At 49.6% G+C, this 11955-nt stretch overlaps 1 protein-coding gene across 1 annotated transcript; it reads left to right on the forward strand.

Moving 5' to 3' along the window:
• Positions 1 to 835: 835 nt before the first annotated feature.
• On the forward strand, positions 836 to 5141 carry LOC127038649 (group IIE secretory phospholipase A2-like). The gene is made up of 3 exons (XM_050931372.1): positions 836 to 954; positions 2809 to 2915; positions 4702 to 5141. Exons 1-3 carry the CDS (start codon positions 851 to 853, stop codon positions 4842 to 4844), a joined length of 354 nt encoding a protein of 117 aa, XP_050787329.1. The 5' UTR covers positions 836 to 850; the 3' UTR covers positions 4845 to 5141.
• Positions 5142 to 11955: the final 6814 nt, after the last annotated feature.

Genomic DNA, 11955 nt, shown 5'->3' on the forward strand with positions numbered 1-11955 from the left:
CCTGTGGGTATTGCAGGACCTGCTGCCATAATTGCAGGAGTGGGATCAAAATAGAGTGGGTATTGCATGGTGGGATCGGAGTGGGATTGAAAAAATAGTCCTCCCGCACCGCAGACGACAACAACATCTTGACCAGCAGCTGCCGCTCTCCAGCTGCCTAGCTCTGAAGGCAGTGCCGCTGCCAGCAGCAGCACAAAGGTAAGGGTTTACTTCATATTACAAGTAATGGGCAGGCGGGTGCAACAAATGCCATGAATGGTAAGGGGGGGGCGTGACCGGAAAAGTTTGCCCACCGCTGGTCCAGGGGCTGGTGCCCTGGGCTGGAACCTTAGAGAACTGGGTTCTAGTGCTGACTCTGCCACTGACGGCTGTCCTGTGCCTCTGGTTCCCCCTACATCTGTCTTGTCTCTTCAGCTTGGGACTTATCCAGGCAAGATGCTGTGTACGTACAGAGTGCAGCACAACGGGGGCGCCAGCTTTAGGTGCAGTTAACTTTATCTGCATCAGGTCAGGAAATGGTTCTCATCTCTGGTGCTCCCTCCATTCTGTGGAGGACTCTGCAGCTCTGGTGTGGAAAGGGCTCACAGTAAATAGGAGGGATATGGGAGCTATGGGTGAGATTCATGATTAGAGCCCTGCGTTCTGAGGGGATGGAGCTCCCCCCACACATTACATAATTCAACCCCTGCCTACAGAATGATCAGAGAGCCAGGAGCGGGATGCAGTAGGACTGACATGGGAGGCAGGGGGTGTTTTCCCCTGATGTCCCTTTAGACACAGTTTAATTATACCCAGCTCTTTGGTTGCAGTTCTGCCCTTAGCATGCAGTAGCCTGATTCAGTTTGCGGACATGATTAAGCAGATGACTGGGAAAGACGCCTTTCGGAATTACAATGCGTACGGATGCTACTGTGGACTGGGAGGATCCAAACAGCCACTAGATGCGACCGATTGGTAAGTCAGAGCACAGCCGCTCAGGGCACTGGGAAGCACTACCACCGTTCAGTGCCCAAGCTGCCCTCCTCCCCTCCACAACTGGAGTCATCAGCATGGCCCTTGATTTGTTAGCAATGGAACAAGTGGTCAGAGCACAGGACTGCGAATGAGGAGAGCTGGGTTCAATCTGCCCATGGGTAAAATGAGGTTACTGCATGTCAACTATTATAGACGCATAGACTTTGAGGTCAGAAGGGACCATTATGATCATCTAGTCTGACCTCCTGCACAATGCAGGCCACAGAATCTCACCCACCCACTCCTGTATCAAACCCCTAACTTATGTCTGAGTTATTAAAGTCCTCAAATTGTGGTCTAAAAGCCACAAGGTGCGGAGAATCCTCCAGCAAGTGACGAGCTTTAAGACGCTTGGTAGATACCCACAAAAGATCATTGTGATGATTATTTAGTTCAGTAGCAATCAGTGTGATGATTCCCCCCCAAGGAGTAGCTATTCTGTCAGCATGCATTGTATGACTAATGGCATTTACTTTCAAAACCCAGTGGCATGCCAGGAATTCAAAGAAGGGGGCATTTCAAGGGAATCAAGGAACTGCAAGGGGAGATTGGCTCCAAAACCTGCTTCTGGCTCACTTGTTCTTCTACCTTCAGGAATGCTGTCATTGATATAAGACTCCACCATGTGTCTCAGCTATGCAGGCGAACATCAAGTTTGATGGACGCATAGGTCTGTGGAGTCCAAAAATAATCTCATAAGGAGAGTAATGGACAGTTGAATGCCAGCAGGTGTTATATGCAAAGACAACAGAAGGTGTCTTCATATCCCAGTCTTGTTGGTCTTTGCTGACTCTGTGTCCAAGCAAGGTGATGTGACTCCTCACAGACAGATATTTGTTTAGTACAAATTTAAACCCTGGTTCCTTAGGCAGATCTAGAATCCATACCATGCCTACCAGACGTCCCACCCACATTTTGTGGGAACACATCAAGTCATCTAAGTACGTGAGGATGTCTTCAGTTCTCAAAGCTTGGGCAAGGACAGTCACCAGCCTCTGAAATGCCCCTGCACGTTCATGAGTCTGAAAGGCAGTGTGCAGAATTGAAACAACCCATAGCATGTCACCAAGGCAGTTTGTTCTCAAACCTCAGCTGCCACTTTAATCGGATGGTATCCAGATACCAAATCAAAACTACTCACGTATTTTACTCCTGGGATTTTATTCATTTGAGTGTATCTGATCTGAGGGGCAGTTGCTAGCTAGTTTGAACTGTCTGTGAATTAAGGCTCCTGTAGTCAACACACATCCTCAAATCTCCATTGGGCTTTTTCACAACTACAGTTGAGGATGCTCAAGGAGGCCCCCCTTCAGCTCTTTCAGCACTACCTGATCTGCTGTCTGCACTGATCACGCCAGCATACCTACAAAAGCATAGGCCTCTGACTAGAGATCAAATCTCTCCTGGGAACACTGGGTAATGACTCAGCTACCAGACATTAGTTACAGCAGAGAAACAGGAAATCGATCAGAGCAAATGCTGCATGGTCGGGAGGCAGACAGTGAGCCGCATTGAATCATCCCCTTTGTTGGAGCTCCACGGAAGGTGACTGGCAGGGGCATGTGTTTAACTCCACTTTCCTGGGGGGCCTTCAATGAAAACAGGGAGGATGTTCTCCTAGATTGTGAGCCCTTTGGAGCAAGCCTTGGTCTCGCTGTGTGTGCACAGCATTTACCCCCTGATGCTCTGATCTCATTTAGGGACCCTGTGTGCTACCGTAATTCAAATGGCAACTAGTCATGTTTTTCCTGCCACCTCCCAGTGCCATACTAATGCTGACTCTGTTCACACAAGGTGCTGTCGTGCTCACGACTGCTGCTACAGGAAGATGTCGGCACATGGCTGTAAGCCCAAAAGTGAATCCTATTCTTACTCCATCCAGTCGAGAAACATAGCCTGCGGTAAGTGAGAATGTAGAGCCCAGGCATGAACTGAATGGCTTCGCTCTCCGTAGAGACATGGCTGGTGCAAGGATGTTTCGCGCCCTAGGCAAAACTTCCACCTTGCACCCTCCTCCGTCCCTGAGTCCCTGCCCGGAGGTGCCCCCCCCCCGGCAGCTCCCCCACTCCGCCCTGAAGCCCCTCCCCTGCAGCAGCTCCACCCTGTGGCACTCCCCCTGTGGCAGCTCCCCACCCCCCGTCCTCTGCCCTGAGGCACCCCCTCCGCCTCCTCCCCGAGCACACTGTGGCTGCTTCACTTCTCCCACCTCCCAGGCTTGCAGCTCCAATCAGCTTAGGCGCCGCAAGCCTGAGAGGCGGGAGAAGTGAAGCAGCCACTGCGTGTGCGGGGAGGAGGTGGGACAGGGGTGAGCTGGGGCGGGGAGTTCCGCTGCGTGCCGCCCCCCCACTTACTTGCTGCAGGCGGCCCTCCCTGCGCCCCCCTGCCCCAGCTCCCTCCGCCTAAATGCTAGCGGCGATCGGGGCGGCCGAAGATCCGGCCACCGCGGTCACTGTCAAAGAAAATGGCGCCCCCCAAATCCTAGCGCCGTAGGTCACCGCCTAGGTCACCTAAATGGTTGCACCAGCCCTGCGCAGAGACAGACAGTCTCTGGGCCTTGCTCCTCCTGAGCACTCCGGAGACTAGCAGGCTGGAAAATGCTGTTCAACTGGCTAACAAGTGGAATGTGCTTGAAATAAGGAGCAGGCTGTACAAATCCTGGTTATGAGTATTGTTCAAGTGATTGGTTAAGCAAGACAAGCTTCCCTACGGGTGAAACTCACCTCACCCAGAGGGGTCAGGACAAGGGCCTCCATTCTGTTTCTGCCCCACTTATGCCCTGTTTTAAAAACTTGAGCAGCGCAAAGGCCTTTTGGTGGCCCTATGCTCTGGGGTGAATTTCACCCTGAGCTGAGTACAGGCCCAGGGCCCTGCTGCGCCAGAGGGAATACTTTTTCTGGAGCGACTCGGAGATGTTGGCAAACAGGGAGGCTGTACGCTCCCAGTTGTCACATGCAGCATGGTTTCTGGCTATTGTCTATTGCCAGGAGGCACTCACCCAGGGAAATCCAGCTGTACATCGGAATCCGGGACAGGGAGCAGAATCTAAACGCCAACCTTCTGCTCCAATAGTGCGGTGGGGCCCGTGCAGAGCTCCAATATGAAGGCTAGGCACTGTTAAGCTATTTCAAGGTCTTGCATGAGACTTCGCTGGTGTATAGGAGATGTGCCGGCCTTCTGCACCAGGGTGAATTTCACCCTCCGTGCAAGAAAGGAATTGAGCACATTCCTCAGCACGGCATGTGCCCAGCTGTTTTGCCGCCAGCACAAGGCGAGGTGCTCCAGGCCGGCTCGCATCATTCCAATCTTCTCAACAGCAGCATTTTCAAAATGAACAGAGAGACGTTCACCGCAGGCCCCCTGCACCTAGTTATGGAGTCGTGATCTTCCTGTTTGGTAGGCAGTTCTATGCCCCATCTAGGTTGTTATCACAGACACCTCCGTAAAGCAGCAGTAGAATTGGTAGGCAAGGGGCCAAGCCCAAACCCACTGCAGGCCATAGAAAGGTTTCCATGGATTACAGTGGGCTTTGGATTGGGCCCAAGTGACTTTCCCACATGTACGATGGCTTAGCTGCAGCACTCAGGCATGCGATGAGAGGATCTGCATATGCTCCAGCAGTCGATTCAAGATAATTGCCCCAGGCGCTATAGTACTGTTCTCATGAGTCCCTGCTGGTTTATTTTGCAGGTGGGAAAACCTTCTGCCAGAAGCAGATCTGTGAATGTGACAAGGCTGCGGCGCTGTGTTTCCGAAGGACCATCAATACCTTCAACGAAAAATATCGCTATTACCCAAACATTTTCTGCAAGGGAACCACTCCCCAGTGCTAGGCCCACAGCTGCCCCAGTCTCCGTGCTGTGCAGTCGTAGCCCCATCTCTTTCCCGCGCTAGGTGGTGTTGCTTTTTCGGCAAGCTGTTCCAAGTTCTAGCAGCATTCCTCAGCAGGGTTCTGAGCCTTTCCATTGACTTCAGTGGACTTTGGACCAGGCCCTGTAAGTACAAGCAATACCTGCCCCTCCTAGTAAAAATAAAAAATGGCTTCTAAAATGCAACCAGTGTTTTCAGCTTCTAAGAATCAGTGTGAAATTCCGGCAGCTCTGCTTACTGGCTCGGGCCATTTTGTCTGATTTAACTGCATATCTGAAATAAACCTTTAGCATACCTATAGTCCTCTTGTGTCCTGTTATACCGAGCTGAGCTCTCTCTTGCTCCCTTCTCCAATGGAGCCGTTAACCAGGCAGCACTGCCAGGCAGCTGCAGCGAGGCTTGGTTTTAGTGCCAAGTCCTAAGGTCTTGGCTACACTTGAGAGTTACAACGCAATAAAGCCGCCCACAGCGCTGTAACTCATTCCCCGTCCACACTGGCAAGGCACATACAGCGCTGTATCTCCCTGGCTATAGCGCTGCAGGTACTCCACCTCCCCGAGAGGAATAACAGCTGCTGCGGAGTGGCTGAGACGCTGGTGCTCCAGTGTAAACGGGGTGTAACCTTATTACGCAGTGACTGATCTCCGGAAACTCCCCATAATCCTTTGAGGTGACGGTTCCTCTCCTTGTTTTCAAGTATCAGAGGGGTAGCCGTGTTAGTCTGGATCTGTAAAAGCAGCAAAGAATCCTGTGGCACCTTATAGACTAACAGATGTCTGTTAGTCTATAAGGTGCCACAGGATTCTTTGCTGCTTCTCCTTGTTTTGTTGCGATGCCTCTCTTTGTTGTGAACTCCGGGCTCTGGGAGCTGCTTATCAAAAAAACAAACCCAGCTCCTGTTTGCTGTGAATGAGCAGAGGCAGGCAGGGGGGCTCCCTTTGGAACGCCCACAGCTCATGTTTGCTTGAAGAGAGAGGTGGGGCAGAGGGGAAGGGTCTGTTTTGGGGAGCGGCTGCTTATCTGGTCTGTGAGAAAAAACCCAAACAGCCGCTGTTTGCTTTCAGGGAGGGAGGGAGGGAGGGGTGGGGAAGGGTGTTGGAACTTGCAAGGCAGGTAGCTGACACAGTGTCAGCTCCAAAAATCCACTCTCTCTCCCTCATGCACCCTGTCACACTCCACCTCACCCCACTTGAACGCTGGGATAACTGCCCATCATGCACCACTTCCAGTGTTGCTGCAGATGCTGCAAATGTGGCACGACAGTGCGCTGGTAGCTGTCAGTGTGGCCAGACTGCAGCACTTTCCCTACTCAGCTGTACGAAGACAGGTTTAACTCCCAGCACTGTACAGCTGCAGGTGTAGCCAAACCCTTATCTAAGACCAGCTGGACAAAGATTATCCAGAGCCAAAGCAGGTGGCTACATGGACTTGCAACTGTAAAATGGGAAAAGCTGCAGAACTGGAATACTTGACTCAGGACCTCGAGGCAGAGTCCAAGGGCATCTAAATCAGGCTTCCCTGGGCTTTGGATCAGGCCCAAAATGAATGTACAAGCTGGGCCTAAAGCTGGGCTGGGGAGATTAACTATGTGCTGAAGCGTGACTGGCTGCATAAACCCCACACAAGGGTTAACCAATGCCTGAGCCCAATTAGGCCACTGGGCAGCACCTGGAGGGGTGGTAGGCAAAACTGGTGATCAAACCCAGCTGGGGAGGAGTGGGGTTGTCATAAAAGAAGGAGCACAGGGAGAAAACAGGCCAGGCAGGAGACCAGCTGGTAGTTTCCTCTCATGGGCTGAAGGCTGAGAGAAGCCTGGAGCCAAAACTAGAGATGGAGGAAGTTGGGGATACCCTGAAATAAGACCAAGGAAGGACTTTGCAGGCATTAGGCTGAGCCACAGCAAGAAGCCTTGAGGAAGGAGCGCATGGGACTGGGAAAGGAAACCTGGGAAGCTGAGGGTGTCAGGGAAGGCCACTAGAGACAGGGCAACAGGAGATGGTGTGTCCCACTGCGGTAGGCCTGAAAGAGGGTTTAGTACAGAGCTGACAGACCAAGGGACTACCAAGCTGGCAAGAGAGGAGCGTTTCTCCCCATGGCGAGCCCGAAACAGTGTTTGGTAAAGTTCTGGGAGTTAGTTGAGTGGGACTAGAAGTACTTGAGCTTTCTTTGAGTGATCTACATAGACGATTCCAGGTGAGGACCCTGTGGGTCTTAGTTAACCCCTGGAGAGGGGCTGAAGAAACTGGAACTTGGGTGGAGTACTCTGAAAGGGGTGTGGCACTAAAACGGGACCTGGCTAGAGAGCTGAGATGCAAAAAGAGGCAGGTCACCACTAAACCAGGAACAACTGTCAGCAGCGGGTGCCGGAGAGAGGGGCTGCTCCTCCACACCCAACCACGAGGAAGCATCCCAGAGGTGAGTCAACCCTTCGACGTGGCCATTTCATGTTCTAAAATATTTTGTGCAAAGACTTAAATGACATTCCGATAGCTCAGTTACAACAACCTGCTTTGCCCTGTCTCCATGAAGGAAAGAAGTGCTCTTTAAAAATCGAGTTAGCTTAATGGAGTTACCTTAACATGATAGGAAATCTCCTCTCACACTCATGTGGACACAGTTTAACACCTTTACATCTGTGCCAACTGGCTGCGTGGCTGCCCCACAAGGCTAACTCCACTGAACACACTCACTTTTAAAAGCACCCTTCTTCAGGGTCCAGACAGATCCATCCAGCATCACCAGCGTTATTCCTAAGCACTCCGATGTAGGGAGACAGGCCCCCACAATCATGAGATTTGCATCACAATCAAGAGATTTTAAAAATAACAACACTGGGGCCTTTTTATTGCCCTTCTGGCTTTTCAGCTTTTAGGGTTCAGGTTTCCAGGCTTTTCTCTACAACCAGGAGAACTAGAAAGTTACTTTCTCTTCAACTTCCCTGGGGGACTCCTTTTAATAATCAGAGGATTGGCTGACTAACATCAGGTCCTCGTAGTTCTTCATGTCTCCTGTATGGAAAGACACATACAATAATTGCATTATTTATTTTGACATGCTGCCTAACCTCTTAGGCCCCAAGTTAACACTGGGATGTAAAGTGGGGAAATAGATTGTGAAAATGCTGGTGAGTTAATGAGCTATCAGAACACCTGTATTACAAACATTTTATTAGCCAGGGGTATGTTACAGTTCATGCTGCAGCTAACAAAGTTTATAAGGGGGAGAAACATGAATGGATGAATCGGACACTTGAGAAATCATCTCTGTGGTTTCTTAAGCATGAGGTGCTTTGGGGGAAAATCACTGAATTCATGATGGGAAATGGTCACATTCATTTGGGTAACTCTATCTAGGGTTTATTCTGGACTCCTTTCTTTTGGGGGCTGACCAGGGCAGGTGTCATGCAGATTGATTCAGTTTTGCTTTCTGTCCTGAGTAAAGGGCACAAAAGCCACACGCAATTTAAAAGTGTGAGAATTAATGTCACTTTCAGCTAGGGTGACCAGACGTCCCGATAAAATCAGGCCCGTCCCAATATTTGGGTGGTTATCCAGCGTCCCGACCAATCTTTGGTCAGGATGCAATATGTCCTGATATTTTGTTCCGCCAGCAGCATTCGAGTTTGTTTTTGTTTTTTTGCTCTGCCACTCTGCATGTTAGGGGTACGTTCAAATCCCTAAACCAGACTTTCATTGACTGTATTTTTTGTTGTTGATTTAAAGCCCAATCCTGTAAACACTTGCACATCAGTAACTTTGCACACAAGTAGTCTCATTGATATTTCATAGCCTACTGGTGAACACAACGTGGTACCTACTGAAACAACATGGTCTTGGTAACATGGGCCCAGACTTTCAAAGATATTTAAGTTCCTTCCTTCAATTCATTTCAGTGGAAGTTGGCAGCCTGAGACCTTTGGGGATCTGGGCCTCGGTACCTGGATGCAGCAGCGTTATTGTGTTAGAAACTTAGTGGGGAATGAGATTCAATCGTGAGGCGCTGCTATTGAATCTTTGAGAGACAAGGAGAGAGCATGGCTTTGGGAAGGTGAATACCAACCTGTGTAAGGAGTTCACTGAGGAGGAGGGAGGTTCTAGTGTACGCAGGAAATCTGCCATCAAAAGCATCAACTCTCTCGGACACCAAGTGAGCGTTTAGATACTATCAAATATTTAGAATCAGGGAGTGACCTCCACTCAAGTGACTAACTTCAACTCTTTCTTGGCTTGAGTAGAGAACACTTCCTTGCCTAACAATACCACCAAGGGATGCATCCTTACAAGGAAAAAGGGCTTGTTTTCTTGGAGTCTCATGAGATAAATATTGTACCAGGGGCACTGAAAGACTGAAGGGAATTGAGTTATGAAGGGGTTGGAGGGACTGTCTTATGAAGAGAGGTGAAAAGACTCAGGGGACTGGATTCTCCATTGCCCTGCATGTCTTCCGGTCATTTCCACCAGCGTGATGTGGGTATTAAAAGCCGCTAATTCCATTTGGTTGCATTTTATACCTACTTCGCACTCATGTAGATGATGACACATGGTTCTGGGCATGCGTAAATGTTAGTGAAATTGGAGCAAACACAAAATCTGAATTCCCAGTGATTGTGAATCAGACTGGACATCAGGATAGCTTCCAAGACCAGAGACAGTGCGGTCCAGTAGGTAGGGTGCTGAAGTGGGGTTTAAAGAGATCTGAGGTCTGTACTTGGATCTGCTGCCAAATCATTCCAGCTCTGCTGCTCACAGGTCTTTAACCTGTGATGAGCTGGGGCCTCCATTTCCCCTCCGACCTATTCTCTGCCTTGGCTGTTCAGACTGTGAGCTCTTCAGAGCAGGGATGATCTCTCACTAGGTTTGTGCTAGGTGCTGTACAACAGGACCCTGATCTCAGTGGGACGTGCAGCCACTACTGTAATACAAATAGTAACAGAACTAACAGATATGGGGTCTTGTCCCCAGGCCTCCAAACATTGGCATGTTATCCCTTCTGAATATGGTCACCATTTTTTGCCTCATGAGTTCCCCTAACGCAATCTCTGCACAGAGTGTGTCATGCTGAACTGCAGGGACCCCTCTGCAGGTGAGTGGGAGAGCAGGAGCCAGATCCGGAACATCCAGTTGAGTAGAAGCAGCAAAGGCGGCTGGCGTAGAACCCTCTCCAGGAGAGGATCGACGCTTCAAAGGGATTTGGACATGGCAGCTTGTCTGTAGTTGTGTGGGATTCCTTTGATCTGACAAGTGCAGTAGCGAGGAGCTGTTTGTATTACAGAACCGTTCAGAGATCCAGAACACTGTAAAATCTGAACAAGAGAGAAGAGCTGTGGTAGCGTGGTTACTCCACAAGGCAGATCAGACCGCTGAAAGGAAGCTGCTCAATAGACCTGGTAGGAAGCTACTGCCTTGAGATCAAGGGGAAAGGGTCTTGTAGGAAGAAGTGGCTTGTACTAACTCCCTTCTCCTAGTCTTATTAAATAATTGCAGCTGAGTTTGAGAAGTTGCCCTTGGTGGTTCTATCAGCTGTGCATGGGGGACAGGGGTAGTTAATAATGTTGCTGATAGTTCTATTCTAGTTTTGTGCCTGATCTTATGGCTCCTCTTGTGTTGCCTAGCAGGATAACATCCCTCCGGACCCTTCCCAGGCAGCTCCCCCCTCCAAACATCTAGTCCGAGCTGTTGTTTCAACAGGGTTGTATTCTGCATGATCGCTGTGATCTTTACCACTGGTTGGAGGCTGGGACAGGCCTACCTCATCGTAGGCCTGCCTGACTCGGTGATGTGGGCAGCTTGACCCCATTCTGGCACTGATCGGGGGTAGCACTGGGAGAGGACACGCTGCCTTTGCAAGCACCTCTCCTCTACATCAGCACTGCACCCTTCGAAGAGAACACAGGCTAGGAACACATGCACAGGAGTGGCTCACAGGAAGGCAAACAAGGGCTACAGAGCTGCCTTGGGGGTGGTCACAGTTAATGGTGGAGAAGCTCTGTGCACTAGAGGCTAATAATATTGTTGAGCCTGGCCACAATCCAGAACAGACCAGACTGGGCCAATATCAGTGTCAAGGAATTAAATCCATGTGAAACTGTAAATGCACCAGCTAAGCTAGGACAATCCATCTCTTCCCTTTCGTTAGCATAAAGAGACCCTCTCCAGGAATGATGCACCTACTAATGCTTCTCCTACCCACCTTCCCTCCAATTGAACATATTGACTTGCCCTTAAGCAACTTGTTCGCTTTCCCTTCTAACGAACACTCCAGACTCTTCTAGAGCCACTGAAGGGCCTTTGCTTTCTGCTGTAACTTATCGTGAGTACTTAAATTTCATCTTAATGGGAACTGCAAACAATTGGCACAGAGAAAGATTAGATGGCTCAAAGGGTAGAGAAGATTCATCCTGAACTGCCTGCTAGTGTTGCATATGTGATGGAAGGCTCCAGTTCTTTTATTTTAGGCACCAGCACAGCAAAACGAAAGAGGATCAATGAAAACAAGTCAAACAAGCTGGATTTATGGCCCAGATTCAGCCAAGTGCTTACAAGGGATGGGATCACACACGCGCTGCAGCTAAGCGTATAGTGGAATCCCCTTACTCCACTAAGGAAAAGTTTGTAGCTGCTTATAGTAACAAATGAGTTGAAAAGACAGATTAGAAAGAGGTAGTTTATCATTTTCCTTGTGTGTTTGTGTTTTGTATCCAGGCAGCTTCACGTGTCGGTCACTGTGCCAAAACCTACAGATGAGAGAGAAATTTTTTAGACTCATGGATTTAAAAAACCCACCAGAGTAGCACAGAAATCAGGCCAGGGAAACTCTGTTAGACTCCCTTTAAAACCACCCAGGTTTCAAGGTGACAATGCTTTTACCAGCTGGGATACATCTACAAGGCATAAATCACTTCCCCAGACATATTATCTTAGCAATTGGGGATAACTCAGGGTTCATCATTCTTGCTACTGCTCAGAGGAGCTGGGTCTTGCTTGGTGCACTTCCTTGCTTCTTCTGCATCTTCAAAATTATTAAGAGCCGGGAAGAGTCATTTTGAGCTTCTTTAAAAGTAGTGGTTGTTGGTGT

This window comes from Gopherus flavomarginatus, chromosome 21 (genome assembly GCF_025201925.1).
Source record: "Gopherus flavomarginatus isolate rGopFla2 chromosome 21, rGopFla2.mat.asm, whole genome shotgun sequence".
Taxonomy (NCBI): domain Eukaryota; kingdom Metazoa; phylum Chordata; order Testudines; family Testudinidae; genus Gopherus; species Gopherus flavomarginatus.